The 24,239-nt window shown below is 38.2% G+C and overlaps 2 protein-coding genes across 3 annotated transcripts; both read left to right on the top strand.

Annotated features, from left to right (window-relative positions):
- The first annotated feature begins 3,119 nt into the window (after positions 1-3,119).
- Positions 3,120-14,249, top strand: LOC110828838 (peptidyl-prolyl cis-trans isomerase B). 2 transcript variants are annotated; one of them, XM_022061911.2, is made up of 5 exons: positions 3,120-3,315; positions 7,788-7,992; positions 8,390-8,509; positions 8,976-9,058; positions 10,265-14,249. In XM_022061911.2, the coding sequence occupies exons 1-5, from the start codon at positions 3,244-3,246 to the stop codon at positions 10,409-10,411; spliced, it is 627 nt and encodes a 208-aa protein (XP_021917603.1). In that variant the 5' UTR covers positions 3,120-3,243; the 3' UTR covers positions 10,412-14,249. The 2 variants fall into 2 exon arrangements, with proteins under 2 accessions (XP_021917603.1, XP_021917604.1); XM_022061912.2 differs by lacking the exon at positions 3,120-3,315 and adding an exon at positions 6,555-7,097.
- A 1,210-nt stretch (positions 14,250-15,459) lies between these two features.
- Positions 15,460-24,239, top strand: LOC110828828 (lysosome-associated membrane glycoprotein 1). The gene is made up of 6 exons (XM_087357556.1): positions 15,460-15,643; positions 18,741-18,816; positions 18,868-19,120; positions 19,762-19,978; positions 22,012-22,203; positions 22,914-24,239. The coding sequence occupies exons 1-6, from the start codon at positions 15,586-15,588 to the stop codon at positions 23,054-23,056; spliced, it is 939 nt and encodes a 312-aa protein (XP_087213682.1). The 5' UTR covers positions 15,460-15,585; the 3' UTR covers positions 23,057-24,239.

The following is a 24,239-nucleotide window of genomic DNA, read 5'->3' as shown; positions in this document are numbered from 1 at the left end:
AGAAGTTTTTGTCCACAGATGGAAAACGAGGCAGTCGGTGGTGGTAACGTGTTTCTGATGCGTACTAGACACTCCAGATATTTCAAGCAGGGATCCATTACTACATTTCGGACCTTGAAGAAAGAATAAAAGTCATGGTAGATGCTTGCAACACAGCAGTAGAGGAAATGAACCAATTTCGAAAAGATGTGACTGAGGAAAATAATATATTGAAGGAAAGAACAGATTTGCAGTGTCAACAGTAAGTCAGACTGGTTCGTAAAGCGAAATGTAAGCAGAATGAACTTCGAACGCAGCTGTCGCAAGTTAGAGAGGGGAGGGGCATATCAGCTGATCAGAGCATGGGTTTAGTCGGTAGCAACAGTTCACACAAGTGACGTCATGCCAGCCCCGATGAAGCCGTAGGAATGCGTGAAGGAATTGCTCGTTAAATGTGAAGCCAGTGTTCTTCAATTTTGGAATGAAGACCGTCATTCCCGACCATTGTTTAATTTATGAGTCAAAATACCACTCAGATGGTAAAGAATCGATGTCGGATCACTTTCTCATGTTCGCGGCATTGCCAAATTTCCTGCAGTTGAAGACGACAGATTCGAAACTGATCTCAGCAATGCTAAATAATTATTCGGTTGTTGTTTCAATGTTGTCGGCGACATTTTGTATCCAGACATTTCGGAGACATTCAAGGGGCAGTAATTCTTCTAAAACAAAAGGAGTCGATCAAACTCGTACTTCTCGTAATTGCCTCAAGCCGACAATCCGTGTTCATTTACGCATCTTGAGTGCGGGCTTCAACTGCATAAGATGAAGGGCGTTGTATCGTCGCCAGTTTCTGCGAATTTTACTTCATTATGATTATGCACAGATCTTCTCAGCTGTTTTCAGTATCGAACTTCAAAATGTGCTAGAGAATTTTCAAGCGGAGCTTCTGAAGTTGCAATGGATATACGAATCTTTACTATAAAAAGGTAAAGATGTCTCGCTACACGCCATGTAGGCGCTTGGGGGAGAGGTCGTAAAGCTCCTACTCATTCTTAACCTCGACACTAGATGCTTTACCTCCGGTACCCATCGGACAGGAGGCTGGGTGGGCCCTGGACGCAGAGGCTAGAGAAAAATGCTCTGCCCCCGTCGGGAATTGAACCCCGGGCATCCAGTCCATAGTCTGACACAGTACTGACTGATTCCATCTTCTTGGTAAATTTTTACAAATCGCTTCCCAAATATTTCCCTCAGTTGAAGAAGTTTGGTAAGAAGAAAGTTTCTTTATTTGGTCGCACGCACAATTGTGAAAAAATATTTCCTGGAATGAGGTTTATAAAAAGTCCAAAACACGATTTAGATCGAAAGGTTTGCATCTGCAAAATAATTAACGCGTACAAGCGTCTAGCACTGCACCCAGCCATAAGTCCAAGGGTTATCTTAGTTACAGCACTTTCGATCTGAACTTATGATCCCATGTCTGTATTCTCTTAACGATGTTAAAATGTTTTAATAATGCTGTCGTGAAGTTGCCAGCCTGTAACATTAGAAATTATCATTTGTTTTGTGGCATCCAAATCTTAACTTGGTTAACAGAGGGCCGTACCTTTGAACAAACATGGCTGCGCTCGTTTCGAATATGATTTTCTTCAATTGCTGGTAATAATTTACTTGATCATAATATCATGACCAGCAGCCATGATGAGGAAACCGGTTCCGTGATTTCCAAGAGGTCTGTACTCGCGTCGTCTTTTCGGGTTCAGCCTCTGGCGCGAGTAGATAGTGTTAACATCTGCATCGTGGGTAGGGTGAGTTTTTCTTCCTCAATGTGGCAACATCGCAATGTAAGCTACCAATCACAACTCGCTGTTGTCAGTTCGCTATTCAGACATCAGCAGAAGCCATTGAAATATCTCTGTTGTTATTTTGTACATTTTTTTGTAGCCAATTATTATACACGTGTCGCGTCTGTAAACCCTGTCAGCAGTTTCTTGTTCCTATGTCCGGTCTGTCACTGAATGAATTTAAAAGGGACTATCAACTCGATGGACCTAATCAGTCTGCACGAGGTTTCTTTGAATCTCAGGGATACTCCTGTGATATTTTTCAGGTGGCAGAAGTCAATGGATAATTCGTTCGAGTGTTGTGGACTGGTGGAAATCGGGTTCAACAATGTCACTTCAGTGCTTGCCAATCAAAATCGAATGATTTAATAACGCGGATCGTGTAGATTATCAGGGATGAACCACTTGAAACTTGATGCTTATATTTATCCCTATTTTTAGTACCACGTGAATAAAGATAGATACAGAAACTCACATCAACAATTATTTAAATCTACCATTACGTATCTTCAGTAGTCAGAGCCATGCGATTACAAAAAGGTCCACAACTTAACGCAAGGAACAATTTATTTTTGTTTTAATCTAAAATAGACACAGCGATAAGAAGCCACATGCTTCTCCAGACGCAGTGGTATGCTCCTGGATCCGAGCTTCATGAGAATTCTTCTGTTTAACCTGAAATTCGGAATATTTAAACCTACTTGTTTCAATGACCCGAGCTTTCATATCATCACCAATGATTTGGTAGTGACCTTGTTAGTTCAGATTTGGTTGGTGGCCGGTCAAAGTAGAAATGCGATTAACAACAGCAGCAGCCATGCTCCCATGACATCGCTGTAACCGCGGATTAACTCTGACTCCTTCCACTGAACGCTATTGTTAATGGCAGATTTTGTTCTGTTTGGCCACATTATCACTCCTTTAAATGTTCATGGGTAATTAATTGTCAGTTGTTGGCAGCTTCATCAACAATGGTGTTATTTGGGTTCGTATGTTTATATTATGCGCATTAGACACGAGAAGATTGGTGCTTTTAGGTTAATTAACTTGTAATTGTTGTGGGGCCAAGAAACTGGCGGGGAAGATAAGCCAGTCGCTTTTCAGAAACAATTTTGTTTAGTGGGCCAAGGCTGTGTAGTGCCATGTGGGGTGTTGAAAGTGCAACGAACCTAAATTTAATATTTCACTGTCCATGTCCACCAGCATTGTCCGCTACGGCGAGAGGCACACTTAACGTGGACGAAGTATACAGACATGGTACGATGACGTAACTTCCTTTCTTGAACCCAGCCTTCGCTGATCTGTAACAGTGGTAGAAGCGAGGACGGTCGTTCGTTCACTGCAGTTACAGCTTTGGTGGTAAGCGAGTTGTGTAGGCGTTGTGGTAGCGGACAGTAAGACGAGTAACTTTCACACAATGGCAGGAAGAGCAGTGCATAGACAAACTTGTGCCATGTTATTAATGTGCCTCGCTTTTTCCACAATTGAGGTAAGTGATAAGTGCATTTGGATGGACAATGGAATGATTCTTTTCAAAGTAAGCTATTGATTTAACACGGCGTGTTTCGTTCATGCCTTTATACAATTCTATTCAATCCTGGATACTTGGAGTAACTGTATGTGAGTATTTCGTATAAATAAATATTACAGATATTCAGAAATTTATTGAGGACGTCCGTTTCTGATCTTTGCCGACAATCTTCATATATTAGACGAAAATATAATTATAATATGAAGCTGTGTAACGTTGTCAGGGAGGTTGATCCAGAAGTAAACTAAGCATGTGTTCGTGTGTCGTCACAAGAACGCAGGACAAAATCATAATATAAATGTGGCTAATAAATTATTCGGAAATGTGACAAAGTTCACATATTTGGGAATTACAGTAATAAATCACAATTAAATTTACAAAGTCAGCAAAAAACAGATTGCATTCCGGTAATTCTTTCTACGTGGGATTTGAAGTTTTCACAGCGGTGAGTCTGAAGATGGCTGTCTTCTGAGCTGTTGCGCCGTGTAGTCTGGTAGAAGTTTAGCGACGTTTCAGAGGTCCTTGCTGCCTCCATCATCAGGGAGATAAATTAGAGTAATTCATCGCCTTGATGATGCCATACACGTTGTGATCGAGGCCAGATCAGTGAAGCTCATGGCGACCTATCTTTCGCCCACACGTCCCGTGGTTTAGTCGGACCTGACCGAGTGGCTGAGCCGGGGATACCCGACGTAATGGCGGTTGACCTCAACGTGAAGGTCACGGACTAGAATTCTAAGCTGGTCACAACTTGGGATGACGATAACAGAATCTCATATTTAATGTGTGGGCCGGACTTCCCAATCACAGCCCGTTCCTTGCACAAGGCTGTTACTGCTGGAATTTTGCTAATACTTTTTATAATTAACATGATTTTGATTCACATTTTTACTGAAAATCAGACTCCCCAGAATCAAGCCCAACACAAGCAGTGAGACATATAACCTTTCATGTCCACACTGCACGTATCTAATATAAATGAAGTTACCCGGTAAATTGTCTTCGCGTATATGCCAAAGGTTCTGAGGTGTAGGTATTTTTTTTTGTCCCAGAAACATTCGCAGGCCGGATTAGACGCCGCGGGCCTCAGTTGATCCACGGACAGCTTTTAAACGCTTTTATTTTCCTACCTTTATTTTGCGTACTCTGTGTCATTGAATGTTGGAACGTATGGAAACGCATGTCAGTGTGGCAGTAAAGAGTTTGCAACTTCAACAAGTTGCCCCCATCTGGAAACGAGAACATCATTATCGTAAATGACAAAAATATGATTGAAGTTGAAGGGTCGGTTTAATTTCCTTCTTACTACCTACCTTAATTAACCAATCTAGCTAATATTATTATTAAGCAACCATCTTTACATAACAATATTTGTAAATTTATTCGATATGCACTCACTTACCTGGCTTGCTGACATGTTTTGGACATATTAGCTCAAATTCAGGCCACTGTCTATGCAGGCTGTTCTACTATGACAGGTATCAAGAGTAATACTGAATTTAGCCAAGAAATATAAAACATGTCAAACATTTAAAAAGTGATAGTGGAACCACGGTTCCGGAGAATTTGACGTAAATACGTCTATACGGAAAGGAAGTTTATATATTGGCTTTATTCTAAATATTTCCTTTATACATGCTTTACAATTGAGACAAGTTTGATGAAGACATTGCTTATTCAATTTCAATTAGTTACCCTTAAAATGGGTCTGTGGCAGCTAAATGTAATGTAAAGTAATGTAATGTAATGTAATGAAATGTAATGTAAGGTAATGTAATGTAAAGTAATGTAATGTAATGAAATGTAATGTAAGGTAATGTAAAGTAATGTAATGTAAGGTAAGGTAATGTAATGTAATGTTTTATAGGCAACAACAATGCTGAGTAAACAGATGACGTTTCCTAGGTAACATAACAAAGAAGTTACACTTTTTCGTTTCCCTTTTTTGTAACACTTTTTTGCCGAATGACCCTTCCTCCTAGACGTATTTACGTCAAAAATGCGAAAACTATTAAAATACACTCGTTAACTCATTAATGACCGATTTTATTAAATGAAATCATTGAGTTACATGTGTACCTATTTGTGGAAGAAGTTAGTAGTATTTTTAATAAATTGCCATGAAGCTTCATTCTCTTTCCCCATTTACAATTTTGTGGCCCATGAGTTGATAAACAAGGGTCAATGTGGCCATAGGCCTTGTATAGGTTTTTCACCCTTGATGTAAGGGGCTCACAGACATTGGGATCATCTGAGGATCATCTCCCTTGCTTTTTCTGTCCGTTTCGTTATTTTTAAAAACTTATTATTACCAGTAACAATCTAAATGAATAATATTACTGAAGTGTTTCTAAATAACCTAAAAATATCTAACCTCTCAGACTCAAATTTGATTCTCGCTTAATGTGACTGGGAAATACAGTGATTACTATGTTCCTGGTTGGTTTATGAGTGTTATTTAATATTAAGTGAAATGTGAAAAATTGTTAGGTAATAAGCATGTTTTATGTAATGTAGATTACAGTTGAATTATATTAAATTTAATTGTAAATAAAAACAGAAGATCAGATGTTAGAAGTGAATAAATTTAATGTTAAGGAAAAACAAAGGAATGTGGAAGTTTTTACTACAAGTTTAAAATCTGAAAATATTGAAATTTCAAAGAATTTTAAATTAGTAGAACCAAGAAAGCAGACCGAACTGTAAGAGCTACAAGTAACCAAAGTAGAGATAAAGTAGCTTGAGGTGTAAGAAGACAGTATATTTGAAAGCTCTGGATAGCTATACACAGAATTCTAGGATATTCTAAATAGGTAATGAGATTTGAAAACATGTAGCTAATGAATTTTGGGACAGATCAAAATATACATCAACTGGGAAATTTTCCCACACCAGATTGTGATGAATTTGAAATTTTCATTAAAATAATGAAATGTAAATCTGTAGCAACAAAAATGTGTTCAAATCTGGCAGACTTAATCAAGAAAGTTAAGTTATATAAGGGTCACTGCACTTGCATGAAGTTGACTTTAAAACAAGTGTTAACTGAATTTGAAATACTACATGGAAAACATCTGGACAAGACCAGGTAATTAATTATTTTCTAAGGAGATTAGTATATAATTTATTCCTTTTGTTGTTTAATGGAGAATCTATAATAAACCTTAATGCTAAAAACTTGATAGACTTTGCTACGTTAATGAAATTTAATAGTAAATAATATTTTATAAGCACATGATGTAAAGATGAACATAAATACAAATGGTTGGCAAGAAACCAGGGCAAAAGAACAGGTTATGTAACAATTAATAAAATACTTCTGCCCCACATACACGATATTAAAGAAAGGTGTATTTAAGAGGCATCAACATATACTTTGCTAATTTCCTTGTCACTGCATACATCTCCTTACCAGAAAAATTGAGAAAGGTTATACATGACATACTGTATATAGCTATATGCAATGTGATATTACAGAAAGAAGAATGTATTAGAATTGTCATTTATTTTGGGGATTTTACAGGAAATACTGCGTTTTGTTATCCATTACAACCCTTCACAGAAAGTGTGGATCATTATCTGATGTGTTGAGCTCATCAACATCCTCATGCAATTGCTACATTCTTCGTAAGCGGTATTTTTGGTATGATGCGTTGACATCCTCAGAGACCCACTGAGGTCTCTGTGGCAACAGTATACTGAAAATCTGACTTTACAATCATCTCTGCCAGCCGATGATGGTAAGCACACACAACCTCCAGCAGTCGCCTCGCATTGTCTTTATTCTGTGATGCTATGGGCTCGTCCACTGCACATGTACCCTCCGGTTATTTGTGAGTGTCCACAAATTTGGATGTTTGTCTGCTGTATTTGTTTCACATGACAAAAACACCTACAGAATTTCTGTCATCATTTTTCCTTTTTGCTGGAAAAGTTTCATGTTGGCCTGATGCACATGGTGGTATATTTTCCCACTTTTGAAACCTTCCTTGCACTGCAACGTTATACCATGTGTGCATGTAAGGACGTGCATGAGAAGTCTCCAGTTTACTCACCACAGCGATGCTATATTTGCTTCTGTACTGAAACTTTTTGAAGTAACCACTTACATAAAAGGAGTTGGGATTCTGTAGTCAGTGTCATGACTAGGCTATGAGCTGGATGACTAGTCAATTTACCATTATATCCAGACTGGTTTTGGGACCCACCTAGCCTACAATCCTCTGGGTTCTGGCGTGCTTTCTTCGGGAGGTAAAATGGCTGGGGTACGAAGACAACCGCTCGCTTCCGTCTAGTACTGAGGTTAAGAATGCATGGAGTGTACCTCCAGTCTCCCATACATCTGCATGGTGTGGTGTTTCATTAGGTACCTAGAGGCAACTTTACCTTTATAATCGCATGTGTCGTAATAAATGATTTGTGTTTCACAGGCTGCAAAGTACAAAGTCACAGACCAAGTGTATTTTGATATAAGCATCGGCGGTGAACACGTTGGAAGAATCGTTCTTGGATTATTTGGAGATGTCGTTCCGAAAACTGTGAAGAATTTTCTGACGATCGCATCGGACGGTATTGACGGCAAAACCTATGCCAACACAGAATTTCATCGTGTGATCAAAAAATTTATGATACAAGGTCAGTGACTTATTTTGTTATACTGAGGTCATGCTACAGAATTTGTCTACACCTGTTTGTCCATGAGATTTGATCAGTGAAATTAACCACTGTAGCCATGCCATGTAAGATATGTAGTGCTACATGTAAAGTTCTCTTGTATGCCAAACACATCTGGAGTCGTAAGTGCCAAAACTTGGGTGGTGTCTGAGACTTCACGTGGGTGTTGGTGTTACAGGAAACTCACTGATTAACAATTAAGGAACATTAAATATAAATCCACATAATTTACCTTTTATTTGAAAACACTGTAAGGTAATGGGTTTATTCTTACATGCTCTCCTCCGTATTATACAGTTTAAATGTTTCTTGGGTAGCTTGTGAGTGCCCTGTTTACGGATCTGTTTCTATGTTTCAGGTGGAGACATTATCAAACATGATGGTTCTGGTTCTATAAGCATCTATGGAAAATATTTCCCTGACGAGAATTTTGAAATAAAACACACTGCGCCTGGTTTCCTCAGCATGGCAAATGCAGGTAAGTGGATTTATATTATCTAAAATTGAATATATTCCAGTAACATTATAGCATTGAAACATTGTACCGTGAATGTCATGTATACTGTAATTAACATGTTTAGATTAATATTTATTTTAATGATGGTGGATGTGGGGTCCGCAGTGGCCGCACGGTCTGAGGCGTGGGTCTTGTGCCACTTGGTCACAGGGACCGTGGGTTTGAATCCCACTTAAGTCATGGATGCTTTTCTGTGTTGTGCTGTCCTTTGTACAGGTAGAGGCCTTGCGACGGGCCGATCGCTCGTCCAAGGAGTCCTACCGAATGTCCATAGATCAAGCCAACTGAAAAAGTTGGGGACCCGTAAAAGGGTACCGGAAAATGTACAGACGTTGAACCGGAAAAAGAAGAAGAATAATGGTGGATGTAGAAGTACTATGTAGTCACTTGCAACTGCTATTAGAAACAGTAATTTTCTGTTTTTCAGGAAAAGACACTAATGGCTGCCAGTTTTTCATCACCACAGTGGCAACTAAGTGGCTTGATGGTCATCATACTATTTTTGGCAAGGTATGAATTTCATAAGCTCACCAACACCAATAACACCAGATGTTATGATGTAGAGGTTAGCACTTCTCTGCTTCAAGTCTCGCCAGGTTGTTTACGTGGTTTTCTTTTGTTTTCGCAAGCAAATTCTGAGATTGTGGGATATTACAAAGAATTATAAAAATATATATTTCCACATCCTTAAACTCATCATTCATAACCATGATCAATGATTTAGGTATAAAAAGATGATATGCTGAAAAATAAATCAAGAAAACATCAATAACAAATTGTCTTAACATTTTCTTTTACAGAATCTGAAGAAAAAGATTATTACACAAGAATCAGAATAACGCGCTATTGTATAAACTTAAAAAAATGTCTTAATTCACTCTCTCATGACTCTTGTACGTTCATGGGTCCTACGTGCGTTGACGTCGGATTATTATTGTTCAACAAGAATCCTTTGATATTTCCCTTAACATTATTTTTTGAAATTACAGAAGTGTTGGTTGAACGTGCAAGGCAGCATGAACTTATTGCAGATTTATCCTTAGCTTCAATTGGAATTAAGCTTATTTCTATTTGGCCTGTCTCTTAGTCATGTCTCTTTTGATATTTTTCTTCAGTACTACACTCAGAAGCCCCACTTAATGGTACCTGCACCTTCTCGTGGTGGTGGGGCTCGAGTACCTCAGTGGCGGTAGCATAGCTACTGGTAGGGCCTCCCTAGCCAGATTGGTCGAGGGGGAGAGGTCAGACTAAGACAGGTACCCTGGTCCTCCAGGTTGGGGGTTGGTCGCAAGGCTAACAACCTTGCACCGTAAAAAGGAAGATGTTTCGAAACCTCAATCAAAGCCTCGGATAGAATGGACCTAACAGTAGGACCGAATGGAAGAGGTGAATTGAGGAGGCCATGGACCGAATACGGACCGGAGAGACATAGCAGAAGAAGAAGACTACACTCAGAAGTGTGAAAACAGAATTGTACAAATGTATGGAAAACGCAAGACCTGTATTTTGGTCACTGTAGTACAGGATGTTTTATGTACTGGATCATGGTTTTGAAATTACTCTATTCCAGTTCAATCCCCCCCCGCAATCTCCTTTACTGGAAGATTTTTGTGTTCTTAATTTAGTTAAATGCATAACAAGGAAAGTGAGTCACTGATTTCAGTCACTCGATATATTGGTCTGAAAAAAGCGTATTTTTCTCGATTGCTGTTGCAGGTAGTTGGCGGCCAGGATGTTGTCCACAAGATTGAGCAAGTTGAAACTGATTCAGAGGACCGACCTACCAAAGCGGTTGTCGTCACGGAGTCAGGAATCCTTCCCATTACAACAGCCTTCTACATATCAGACCAGTCCAATGAGTAAATAATATTCATTTGCCTATTATTTTGGCATTTGTGTAGTTACTCAGGCACCCTTCATTCCATATATTGTTCTGAGCTTCCTAGACGAGGAGTATTTCTTTCTGCGGGAAATACCGCTCTTTGATCTCTGGGACATTGAAACAAATACAAGTTATATTATTATTATATTATATGTTAATTTTATTTGTAGGAGAGTACATATTTACTATGCATTTACTGAAGTTGTATGTAAATAATTGTGATTTTCCACAATGACTGCCACTTTGCAATTCATGCACAAAAAGGCAACTTTTGTAAACTGAATGAAGTTGAGTTAGACTTCGCTAGCCTATATATTAGCACATTCACTGCCAGCATATAAAGAAGCTTATAAGAAATTTATAACTTTTTATAGACCCCAAAAGGTACATTGCCATGTTCACAACAGTCACCAACATTCCCTTTACTGGAGCCCGTCGTATCATTCAAATACCCACTAAAACTTTTTTTCACTTTCCCCATAAATTTATCTCTGCTTAATCTTAGTCAGCACAATTACTTTTGTGTTTTAATTTTTGAAAACAAGTTTTACGATTGTAATTAAATGTCCTAGGTAAATTCTGGTCATTTAACTGTAGTCGAGAGACTATATAGTAAAAATATTATACATTCAGCACGTCGTATGCCACTACTGGCAATAACTGTGCTATACATTTACAAATTCTTCTGTTCAGAGCACTTATCTGGGTGTCAAAATGACTTTATGCTGCATGCTCACCCCTGGGGGAAAAGAAGGGCATATTTTTCTCCCGTGCTCTCGAGAAATAGTCAGTAATATGAGACTTGGGATGCAGGCCCATCTTTATCATGACATCAAGCAGCGTGTTGATATCAGCTAGGGTTGCGGGAGCCAGTTGTCCGATTAAAACGCACATTTTACTAATGGTAGAGAATTTAAGAGCCGTGCTTCTTATCTTGGAGGTTGAAAATTAAAATCTGGGCCCAGAGGATAGCTTTCTTGATTTTGATTGTGCTTCTTAGTGATTCCATGAAAATTCTTGGACAATATCTTAAAATAGGCCTTTGACTGCTTCATCCACATCATTTACAATAAATCATTCAAATATTTACCTATCTACTACTACTGAAAAGTCCCGCGCCGTAGCCGCGCGGTCTGAGGCATCATGCTTCGGACTGGTGATACAGAATGCGCGCTGGTTCGAGTCTCAGGAAAGAAATTTCTCATGAGATTTTCGACCGGTGTATGGGACCGGTGCCAACCCAACATCGTGAGGAAATTGGGGAGCTACGATAAGTAGCGTAATCCGATCAGGAAAACTAGCAATGGCTGGGGGTTCGTCGTGCTGACCACACGTCAGCCTATATCTGGTTGGATGATCGTTCACCTCTGCTTAGGCACGTGAACGTGAGGCCAGCAGTCAAGCTAGTCGGCTTTGGCTCTCTGGAGCTGTTACGACACGGATTTAATTTAATTTTAACTACTAACTGAAAATCATGCTGACGCATGAGATAGGGATTATGACAAGTTATAGGGTGTTTCAAATGCCTCAAGAAAATCCAGTCCACATTTTACCACCCTACACAAAATCTTGGAAGTTTTATAGCAGACGTTACACATAATGTGGCATGACAGTTTATCTCTCGGGCTCTCAGCCTTTTCCAAACCTGGCTTCATATTTATCCTTTGTCAGTGACCTGAGGACCACTAGGTTATATATGACGCAAATTTACTGAAACAACATTGTACTTTATTAATATGGTAATAAATTAGGTCTACTGTTGCAAAAAGATTCACAGATCACTCAGTAATTTTCTTTAACAAAATTGACAGTTGGTGAGAAACGTGAAACTGCTTTTGCTTCAGTAATATTTTAATATTTTTTTTATTTATTTGTTGCAATTTGCATGCATCCCTCCTCCATGTAGTCATCTGTGTGGTCCTAATTCCTTTCGCATTCTTAATGAAGCCGAACTGCTGCTCACAGACATAAGATAGGTAGTTACTGCCAAATACTGATGGCAATAACAAATTATTTCCTGGTATCAGGTAACTGTTTTCATTATAAAGTGTGGCACAGTATTGTAAAAAAGTGATAGTGGAACGACGGTTCCGGAGAATGTGACGTAAATACGTCTATACGGAAAGGAAGTTTATATTTTGGCTTTATTCTAAATATTTCCTTTATACGTGCTTTACAATTGAGTAAATTTTGATTAAGACATTGCTTAATCAACTTCAATTAGTTACGCGTAAAATGGGTCTGTGGTAGCTGAAATATGTTATAAAATTTGTGCACTTTAGAGTATCAACATTTCGTGCAAACACCATATCTATACAAGATTTTGATCTAGGATTTGACATCAACATTAAGCCAAACGTTTCCTCCATAAACGTGACATAACTCCACGACGCACTTCTTCTACAAGCGAATCACAGCTCGGCTCTTTCCGCAATAACGAAAGCGGATTGTTGACGGCAGTAATGTAACACAGCAATGCCGAGTAAACAGATGACGTTTCCTAGGTAACATAACAATGCAGTTACGCTTTTTCGTTTCCCTTTTTTGCCGAATGGCCCTTCCTTATAGACGTATTTACGTCAAAAACATTGTGGGGTTGAGTTTTATCACATGCTTGCGATTGGTTTCCTCTATGTATAATACAAATGGAATTTGATCATTAGGTCTTGTTAAATTTTTATTGTCTGTTATGAAGAAATGTAAAAAGTCCTGACTAAACTCGTGTCTTTGTTGCTCATTGGTTGCAGTGTGAACATACGTACCACTTGGATTTTCTAATGTCAAATCCTGTTCCGTTATGGTGGGTTGATTTTATTTTGATACAAAGTGACTGGGAGTAACCAAAATTTTTTTTGGAATCTGAAGTAATGCTTTGGCTACGTGAGCAACACTTTTCTGTGTTCTTTCCCATATCACCTTTATTTTTGTCACAGACACTACCAACTTCTGCTTTTCCGACTTGTCATTTCATAGCGGTACACGTTTTGAACTGTTGCATGGTTTCTGAGTACTCTTTGTAGAGAAGAAACTGGTTTCAGTGAAGCACAACAAGAAGTTTTGGTCTCCTACTTCTTAATTTAGTGCCTTGCCTTTAATGTATTTGACCCTTATTTTCAAATCCCCTCAAATGAAATCCTAGTTTCACAGTGTTTACCTTGTATTCACATACAGTTTACTTAGTTTCAGGTTGAGTAACAATCACAGATCAGTTTATGTTAATATTTCAACAATGCATATCGTGACGTATGATTTTTCTATGTTGCATGCCTCCTAAATTACATGCATTTGTTTACTTTCTTGCATGCTGCAGTTTGTGGGAATGGATCCAGGTTTCATCTCTTCCACTTGGACTGTCTTTTTCAATTCTTACCTTCTTTCACTGGGTTATGAAAAAAATTGAAATATGAAAGATATCCCTGATATGTAATTACTTATTAGTGTGCAACAAATAAGACTTTGTATTTCTTATAATATCAGGGATTTTATTCTGGAAATGTAGTAGAACCATGTTTTGTAATACATCAATGTATTAGATTTATACTTATTTTTGAGCCTATTATATACTCGGAAGATACTACTGCTACAAAGAAATAATGTTCACCCTATAATTTATCCAAAATAAGCAGCTAAAGCATCAGTAAATTTACAATACAATTCTATAGCTTTCCCAAAGTGCAATATATTGCTTCATATCAAAATTAAATATTCAGTAATTATCATTGTCTGATACATATATTCTATAAGATTAATGTAAAATGACCTCTAATAAACAAACTGTTCATGCTGATATGAAAATAAAAACAACATTAATGGAAAATATTTTATTAGAATATTTACTGTTTTTGTTTATTTTATATCGTCCATATCATTCTTCTGAAATTGATATAAAAAGGAACATTTTTTACAATGGGGAGGGATAATGCATTCTTAGGGGCTTATGTGGTTACTCCCCACATTGTACGATTTGAAGTTATCAAGGCCGTGAGAACGAAGATGGTTGTCTTCTGGGTTGTAGCGCCATATGGTCTGGTAGAAGTTTACCATGTTTCAGAGTTCCTGCTTCCGTCATCACGGCGATGAGTAAACTGCGCGAAAACGGCCTTGACTTTTTCAGACAAGGTGCTATTTATTGCTACTGGTGGACAGTTATCTCATCAGGCAACTTTACGTTTGTGAAAAGGATTTTGGTTGGATGGCTCTCTGGGATTTGAACCCAGCAGGGGCGGGTTCGCTTTGGCTGATGGCCTCCATGATAGGGGATTGCTTTACAACTGAGGTAAAGCATGGAAAACTTCAATCAGGTAGCCGAATGGTCAGACCACTCGTGCCGACTTCGTGTTTTCGGGCACAACCTCGGTTGCCGTGGATGACCTCATTCAACCTTGGTTGGCACAAGTGTTCACGGTAGCAAAAGTCATGGAGTTCGATGTCATGACTCTCACATGAAAAAGAACCTTACTGGGCTCAGCAAAAATAAAGCTGTCCCAGTATGTCATGCAAGTGCTTGGGGGGTGAGTGTCAGCGTCACGCCCAGGTAGCGATTTACCCCCCGGGAAAGGACCCCGGTACCCATTGGATAAGAGGCTGGGTGGGCCCCAGAACAGGTCTGGATGTAGAGGCTAGGGGAAAAATCCTCTGCCCCTGTCAGGGATCGAACCCCGGTCACCCACTCCTAAGCCAGTCACTATACTGACGTTACGAAAAGAACACAAACGGAAGAGCCAACTTACAAGTCCCCCGGCGCACACGCACAAACACACATTCAGTCATACCAACATTGTTGGCAGTCGAGGTCTTTCAGCAGGAATAGATCAAGGAAAACTGGCTGTTTTGAACGGCTATTTCTACTTATTTCTGAACGAACTCTGAAGAATCTATGCGTAAACTCTGAATAGACGAGAAACTGTTGAATGAAGTGACTGTAATTCGTAATGCGAAAATTTAATGGCATTCTATAATGATTTTATTCTAGTGTAAAATTTATTATGAAATGTCACCTAGGCCTTTGCTGGGGGGGGAAGGTCGATAACCGGAACTGCTGGTCACGAGTTGCTTTTGGTTGCATGCTGTGAGGTGTCTGCGTTCTCTTGCGTTTCGTTGCGTTGGTTCAGCTGTTGGAGATTTCTTCAGTGTAATAGGAGTGGATTTTATAATCATGATTCTTAAGATAGTACTGTCCGTTGTTTTTGCCTGTCTGTTTGCCTTTCAAAGTGGTAAGACTACAATTATGAAAATTTGTATTCTTCATAATAAATTGAAAATGAAAGTCAGAGTACAAAGTTTAATGCTCTGACCAGTCAGTCACTATCACTTGCGGAATGACAGATTGAAAAAAGATGTGCATCACGAAAGTTGGTTTCTGTAATGTATGAAGTTTCTTTAGCACATTCGTATAGTATAAGTTTTACTTAATGTTACATTTCGTACAGAGAAGGCTGCTGATAGTATTTAGTCATGTCACTGTAGGAGGAAGATATTGTGAAAAACCCATAACGGTCACACTTAAACGTCTTTCTGGTTAAGCGATTATAATCAGATTCATTGTAGTATTGTTCTTTTTCAAATGATCATTCTTATCTACGTAAATATGACACTTTTGTTATAGACATAATTATAGAACACAGGCGTCGACCAAATGTTGCAAATTGAACCAGCTGTTTATGTTATCTACTTAGGTTTTAACCTGAAATATTTTGTAACGGAGTATTTTGTTACTGTTAATTAAACTTAAAATTGAAGATGGCTGTCTTCTGAGTTATTGTGTCATGTATATGGTAGAAGTTTACCAACGTTTCAGAGGTCCTGACCCTGATGATGGAGGCAGCCAGGACCTCTGAAACGTTGCTAAACTTCTACCAGACTACATGGTGCAACAACCCAGAAGATAGCCTACTTAAACTTGAAATTGTGAGAGAGGTTAGAGAACAGGATCTTTGGTAATATTTAAGAGAAAACGTGAGTAACAGAGGCTGGTTTCTTAATTTGGAGTCTTAATTTGTTTTGCTTCCATATTCAGCAGTGTTTCAAGTTTTCTAAAAATCTGCTACACAACAAAAAACTTCATTTGAAATGAATAAGGTTTGAGACATTCACATGATTGAATGCAATGAATGTGGATATAGCCACTGAAACTGTATAATTAGTTGTCTGATTGATCAAGAAGTCTCATTGTTAACTTAAGATAATTGGTAGTAGAGTTTGCATACTGACATACTCAGGTAAGTAACTCAGTGTTGAAAGTTGCCAATGCATGCGGCCTGATGTCCCATACATATTGTGCTGCTATCTGTCCACATGTCTTGAAACTGCTCAAGAATGATCTGGCAGCCAGATCAAAATTGACTTCTTTGTATACCCACTGCTCATATGAGGTACTGCAATATCAGATTGTGGTAATTATCTTTCTTTGTACAAGCATGTAACCCTTTGTAGAAATGAATAAGTTGTAAGCAAGAAATCATAATTTTTGGAAAGTTGAGGAGCATGGTGATGATCTCCATTTCCATTTTCTTTGAACTGATCAAAATTTGAGATGTCACTACTCTTTCCTCTATAACTTATATTATGGGCATCTACACATCTTTTCTGTTCTGTGATTTGGATATACAGTGTTAGCTGCTTCAAGCCATGTGTCGAGGCTTGTGTTCACTTCATAATAATCCCATTAGAAATACTAAAAGTCTGTATTACTGCAGATCCTTTAACTAGAACCATAATTTCTTGGTCTGTGTTAACACATGCAAATTAATAATGCCCTGTTGTACAACTTTCAGGCAATCCACAACCATTACATTTAAAGTTAACAACAGTATTTATTCAGAAATTAATATTATAAATAGATTATGGGTTAGTTGTAATTTCTGCAGTGCAAGGTATGAAATCAAGATAGTGCTGCATACCTTATTTGGTAATTTTACATGTAAGGACCCATATTCATTTTCCTGCTCCAAAAATTTCCTATAGTAATTGTCGAAAGATATTATGTCTGTTTTATTCAGTCTTGGAATTTATTTTTCCTTCTTTAATTTTGTCACATTGGGAAGAGGTGGAACTCTGGTATTCTTCTCATTTGGTTGATTCTTATATTAAGTACTTTTTATTTTAATTTTGTCTTGTAGGTAATCTGGAAATTTTTAAGAACTGTACGTGAATGTTAAATTTTATTTATCCTTTTCATATTTGTGTAAATCCTCTCCAGAATATTCTTTAATATGTCAGATTGATTTTGTAATGTATCTTCTGCCTTCAGATGCAATTCTTTATTGTCCATCCTGTCCCCCTCCCCCCAATTGAATTCAGCCTGCAGGTATGATTTACAATCCTGTGACATTAAGAATTAGAAGCTGTCACTACGGTTCAAGGATTTTGTCATATTGGCTGAGGACTGTATATGGTTCCATTATAAGTGTTTTTTTAAACTTGGCCTTTGTTTAAGTGTTTGGGGGTAATTTCAGATGTTATTCTTGAAGACATCAACTTCAATGATTAGCACTTCCCTTATCTCATAATTTCCCATCAGTGGCACTATAGCCACTGCTGTCACATGTTAATACAATTTTTGTATTGTATGGAAATAATTCAGAAATGGAGGAACATGCATTGCCCAGGATATACGGTAGGCATTAAGTTACAGTTTTATGAAACTGTAATATAGACAGAGAGTTTCAGTAGTGGAGCTGGGATAGCTCAGTCTGTATAGTGAGTACCTATCGGCTTGACAACGGGTTCAATCCCCGACGGGGGCAGAGGATTTTTCCTCTAGCCGCTGCATCCAGACTGGCTCTGGGGCGCACCCAGCCTCCTGTCCAATGGGTACCATGGTCTTTTCCTGGGGCGTGATGCTGACCACTCACCCCCATCTAGTGCTGAGGTCAAGAAAGAGTAGGAGCTGTACCTCCACTTCCCACAAACAACCTACATGGCGTATAATGGGATGGCTTTACTTTTTTATTATAATATGCAGTAGTATTTAGTGGAGAGAATATAAGTTGAAAGTGTGGATCGGCCTACGTATCTTAGCTAAACTAAGCTAAGCTTTGGTTATGTAATTTAAAGTATTATATTAATTTCTAGTTATGTTGAAAAGATTGAGTTGTATTTGTAATAAATTGTCATCCGTAGTGCATCATGAAGGGCAGTGCTTATTTCATATTGTTGTACATGCTTTGAATATGTTATTTCTAAGCATGCTTTGGGAATTGAGTTTATCTGGTCTTTCAGGTATTACAAGTCCATTGTTTCTCAATTTGTTTTTATGATTTTTCATTTTCTTATGTGTTACTTGGGGGTTAAACTGTATTTGATACACAGGTGCAGGTGATGTGGTACCTCCAGAGGAACCAACTGTTAGAACCAGCACCACCACCCCCACCAATATCACCACCACCCCCACCACTCCTACCACCCCCACAACTGCCCCCACCACTCCCCCCACCACTCCTACCACTGCCACCACTCCTACCACTGCCACCACTCCTACCACTGCCACCACTCCTACCACTGCCACCACCCCCACCACTGCCACCACCCCCACCAAGATCACAACAACTACTCAGAAACCAACCCCAAGTCCAACACCAAAGCCAGATGTTGGCAAGTGGAATGTAACTGACTCTGAACGGAACGTAACTTGCATCTTGGCTGAATTGGCTATCCAACTTAATGTGACATATATTACTGTGGACAATCAGGTAAGCATTGTTTATGTACAGTATTGTACTCATTCATTAACTAATTCTGTGGAGCAGAGTTCTTGAGAAACTGCTTTTCAGCTAGACAACAAATTCAGTGTCTTCTGTGGAATTTGAATGTTTATTACTCTCTTAAGAGTTCACCAGTTATCCTTGCCTGAGCTTAATAAGTCTAATCCACTCATTTTAAGGTAAAATTAATAAACAGTAACAGTATTCATGGGAAATTTACAAGAAATGTGAGACATCTTACACATTCTTCTGTGATTACTTATAATAGATGTTCTTTTGTTTCGGTTTGTTCCTCCTTGTAAGGCATTGTGTGGCATAATTTAATAGAGATAGTATATTATTTTGTGAAAGTTGATATTGAATTGTTGAACATGACAGTCAAGGGAACTAGCAGATGTTGTGTGGGTCATGCCATGCATCATATTTTAGTGGAGTACCGTCTCATTACACATTTTTAGTGGGACAGACAAGAACTTCTTCATCGAGTAAATGTGTATCAAAGTGCATTGTTTCGAGGAGTTTTCCTGTTCTTAATTTTGCCTACTGAATATGTGTGCTTCTGTGAAAATAAGATTTGTGTATTCAGATTGCTTTGGTCATACAATTTTAGACTTTCTCTCTCGTTTCAGACAAGGTTTGGTATTTTGGATGTTCCCAAGAATTCATCTGCATCAGGGTTTTGTGGGAATGATTCTCAAGTGTTGAACCTTACATGGCTTAACAGTGATAAAGCAAATAATGTCTTGACCATCGAATTTGAAAAGAACAGCTCAAATAGCCGTTTCATGGTTGGAAGAATCAACTTGACTCTTACTCCAAGTGAAGAAACGTTTCCATCCATTAAAGGTTAGGTGAAACTTTTATATACAATTATAAGTATTGGTACTTTTGGTCGGTTCATTTACGAGGCGCGTCCTCAAAGTAAGTTTCCCTGGGGCCGTTTACAGAAACAAAACACAATTTCATGGAAATATTTATTGCAACAGATACAGCAAGTGTCCAGCTATTTTTCAACATATTCGCCACCGGAATTGAGACATTGGTCATACCGTGGGACCAACTTTTGAATACCTGTGTCGTAGAAGTCTGCCGCCTGGGATTGGAACCACTGTGTGACAACCATCTCCGCCTCTCTGTCATTCTCAAAACGCTGACGCTGACCGGACAGGAATTTCTTGAGGTGTAGGAAAAGATGGAAATCACTGGGAGCGAGGTCCGGGCTGTAGGGTGAATGATTAAACACCTCCCAGCTGAACTCCTGCAGGAGACTCGCTGTCGAGCCGTGCGCGGCCTAGCGTTATCACTGACCGCACTTCACAGTCGGCGGGAGCTGGAATAAGAACCTCCATCTTCAACAGCTGCAACGATGCTACTGTGAGAACGCGGGAAGTACCGTTAGTGCATGCGCCATGCTACATCATTGCTCTATCACGTACGCACAGTCGCTTCGCGCAATATAAGGTTTGCTAGCTGTGGGGCGAGTGGGAAACTTACTTTTGGGACGCGCCTCGTAATACACTAAAGAAACTTCTTTGTACTTTTAACACAGGAGTGATGTAGTTTGATTATTTTAACTGTTTATTTGAATTCCTTATGAAGTTTTATGAGTTCGCCACAAATATGCACTTTATAGATATTGAAGACAGAGCCAGGATTGTAATGAGTATTGCGTCTTTGTTTTTTAAGACTTCAGTAGAAGAGAAAAAAGTTTTAAAATTAATTTTTAAAGAAGCCATTAATATAAAATAATAATTAATAAAAATATCTGTACATACTGCAGCCATCTTTATGTTTTCTTTGAGTTGCCAAGTTAGAAATTTGACTAATTAGTACGCATGTTTTTCCTGCCAATTTACTGTGGGTCTAATGAGATTTGGAAGAAAGGAAAAGGCAATGTGTGGGGATAAAGAAGGGAAACATACGTGACCACTGAAGGAATTGCGCCTCCCTCTGTGGATTTTCTTATAATCTCTCTACAAAATGCACATGGTGTCAAAATGCAAAAGATGTCAATCAACATAATGTGGAATGGTTTATTCTGCACTAAGTTACATTTAGTTTTATTACTGTCATTATTTTTGTTCAATTATTTTACAACAGTTCTTTCAGTTCCTGCAACTTTGTTTATGGCTCTAATGTGACTGTGAACTAATGGAAAATACCGTAAGTTAAGTGTGATGGAAAGTGGCGTATATCATTACCTTAATTTCTTTTTTGAATAGGAATGGACTGACCACATCAGTTACTCCCTTAGTATCAGACTGAAACTTTGGATTAAGTGTGCCATATACACTCATAAATATAGTATTTGGATGTTAGTTCACTTTTTTCAGTGCTTACAATCTCATTGGCATTGACACATTATCAAAATGGCGTCCATTTCAAGAATTTGACAGTCGATCTGTCGTGGCTTATAATTCTCGTCATATGTTTATGTACAGTGGTTCTGAGTCAGTACAGTGCCATTAATAAAAATTTGTGATCACATTCCCGGAACAGAATTTGCCGTTATGACTTCAGTTTTTGTTTTGTATGTACCAAAATGTGTGAGCCTTAAATCACTGGTTGTGTAGCTTCTTGTCTGTAGTAAGCATTTATACAGACTTGGCCATGGTTGTCGTCGTGCACGAGTGTTTTGGACATTGATTGTGAATCATAACATTTGTTTTGTTCTGTTCTGTATTGAAATTTTCTTGAAGACTTTCAGTTGTGTGCTGGTGGTGATAATAATCAGAATAATTTTGACAATTTATGAAGATTTCTGTCTTCTGGGTTGTTGCGCTGTGTAGTCTGGTCGATGTTTACCAACGTTTTCTGAAACGTCATGTCTAGGTTTTCTTCATCTTTTCCATTTTCTGACTTGATATTTTTTCTTTTAGACAAGAATGTTATCAGCGTGTACAATAATAAGACTGAGTTTTCAACTCCTCTGAGTAAATCTTACCGGTGTGCAAAGGAACAGTCATTCAATCTTGCTCAGAATGGAATTAATGAGACAGTTGGTACTATTGAACTAAGCCATGTTCAACTGGAAGCTTTCCATTTGAAGATGGATGATTTGTTTGGTGCAGGTTAGTATCTTATTATACGCATCTGATACAAAATTTTATTAGTAGAACTACCTATTCACAGCATTTGTAAAATGCTAAGTTGTTAATTTTTATTCAGTAGTTTTGAAAGTATCTGAAATGTAAGTATGGAACTGGGTTTGCAGTCAAGCAGGAAATATGTGCATTTGCTTACTTATTAAAATTGTTGTTTTGTATTGGTATTTTTTCAGTTTTAAGCCATTTTATGAAGAAAATATTTTGTTGTAAGGTGTAGATTTATTACTGAACCTTGATTTAAATGCCAAAATTTATTGGTTATTGTTCAAAATGTGTGTTATATGGTCTCTGAGAAGTTAGTGTTGATAACTCAAATCTGTGCCATGATATTCAAATTCACGATATTGTGACACTCTGACTAGTTTTAAATGTTCTTTGTATAGTCTGCTTTAGGTTAGGTTAGGCACAGCAGTTGACATCAGTTCCACTATGATCTGTGTGAGCTTTTCTAGGGGTATAGTCCGGCTAAAGGACTTAATAAATTTCTGAACTTTGCATCAGGTTTATCTGAAACTTCACCATTGCATCTGCCAGAAGTTTTATTTATAATTCAGGGAATCTCATTAATTTTTGTTCTTGCCTACCTGATTGTCTTGGGACACTTCATTATGCACTAAAAATGTAGAAAAATTAATTGTGTGGTGGAACTGAGATAACTTGTTATCTTTCTCCAGCTGAAGATTGTGAAGGAGTTAGCAGTCCAGATATAGTTCCAATTGCCGTTGGTTGTGCTCTTGTCGGTCTTGTGGCGATTGTCTTGATCGCATATTTGGTGGGCCGACGCCGCTCTCAGGCCCGCGGTTACCTCAGCATGTGAGTGAAATAGGGTGATGAACGAGAGAAACAAAAAGGAGGAGGAGGAGGAGGAGGAGGACTGAAAGCTATTACATATAACCTGCTGCTCATTGTTTAAGTGCTCAGTGAATGAGGCAGTAAAAGATAGGTTATTGACACATTTAAAATATATACCATAGGCTATAAATATTTTACTGGAAAATTATGGCAGTAGTTAATAGTCTCATTTTGGGATTCCTTATTTTCAAACTTAGACTCACAATATAATTTTTACATTCAGTGTTTTCTTTCTGTATCTGTTTGTAACATGTTTAATCACATGTTTGAGCCAGTTGTCTAGTCACTTAAAAGCTGACATTTAAGTAGGTGCAATTTTGATTTAAAATTTGAGGGAAATGTGATGGAAGAAACCTCTGTATGTACCTGTCGTGACTGTGTCAACTTCCTGGTGCAGTGAGAACAACAGGTACTGTAATAATGTTTGTTGGTAAACTGTGAGTTTGTTGCATCTGGTACTAGCTCAGATCTGTGATTCAGGTGCTTTTCTTAGCTTGTAATTATAGTATATAAAAATTTCAAAAACAAGTTTCATGCTTCAGTACCTAATAAAGTGAGACTTCTTCAAGGCTTCTTTGCTATTTCAGAGTTGATTTTATTCAAAGAAATTAGTGACATTGTAATTGTTGCTTAAACATAATATGCTTTTTGTGATTTCTGTTGCATTGTTTCAATATGTCCTTTTCTTTTAGAATAATTGGTGAAAGGTATGTATGCGCTATTTGATAATAAGAGATGGTTCTAGTCCTTTGCCTCCTTCCTTCCATTCATTAATTGTGGAACGTTGACTAAGGAAAATACGAACTGTAATTGCTGAAAACCATGACAGTTGCGTACTTGATTACCTAAAATGAAGGACAAGAATCATCTTTTGGAGCAACTTCATTAGCTTGTTTTTTGTGAGGGATATCGTACTAGTGCTTTAACATAGAAGAGTGGACCGCATTTGGTGAATGATTTGTCAGATTTCCTTCGCTCGAATGTTATTTTTTCATTTTACATATGGTATTGAAGCAGAATGTATTGGAATTGTTGGTGTAAATTTGTTTTTCAGGGGAGTAAGGACCCTTGCCCTGCATTGACATTATATAAACTTGACCCTCTTTGTACAGGATGTACTATTTCAGAATAAATTCTTTTATGCGGTT

This window comes from Zootermopsis nevadensis, unplaced genomic scaffold, assembly GCF_977971745.1.
Source record: "Zootermopsis nevadensis isolate Lab colony 2312 unplaced genomic scaffold, Znev_1.0 Znev_ptg000002l, whole genome shotgun sequence".
NCBI lineage: Eukaryota > Metazoa > Arthropoda > Insecta > Blattodea > Termopsidae > Zootermopsis > Zootermopsis nevadensis.
This window is presented reverse-complemented; position numbering and strand designations above follow the sequence as displayed.

Bases quoted from the DNA above. Each gene is read 5' to 3' on its own strand.
- LOC110828838 (XM_022061911.2), top strand. From the start codon at position 3,244: ATGGCAGGAAGAGCAGTGCATAGACAAACTTGTGCCATGTTATTAATG. The intron at 8,510-8,975 runs GTAAGTGGATTT...TCTGTTTTTCAG, and splicing joins CCTCAGCATGGCAAATGCAG to GAAAAGACACTAATGGCTGC. The intron at 9,059-10,264 runs GTATGAATTTCA...TTGCTGTTGCAG, and splicing joins ATCATACTATTTTTGGCAAG to GTAGTTGGCGGCCAGGATGT.
- LOC110828828 (XM_087357556.1), top strand. From the start codon at position 15,586: ATGATTCTTAAGATAGTACTGTCCGTTGTTTTTGCCTGTCTGTTTGCC. The intron at 18,817-18,867 runs CCCCACCACTCC...TCCCCCCACCAC, and splicing joins CCCACCAATATCACCACCAC to TCCTACCACTGCCACCACTC. The intron at 19,979-22,011 runs GTTAGGTGAAAC...TTTTTCTTTTAG, and splicing joins AACGTTTCCATCCATTAAAG to ACAAGAATGTTATCAGCGTG.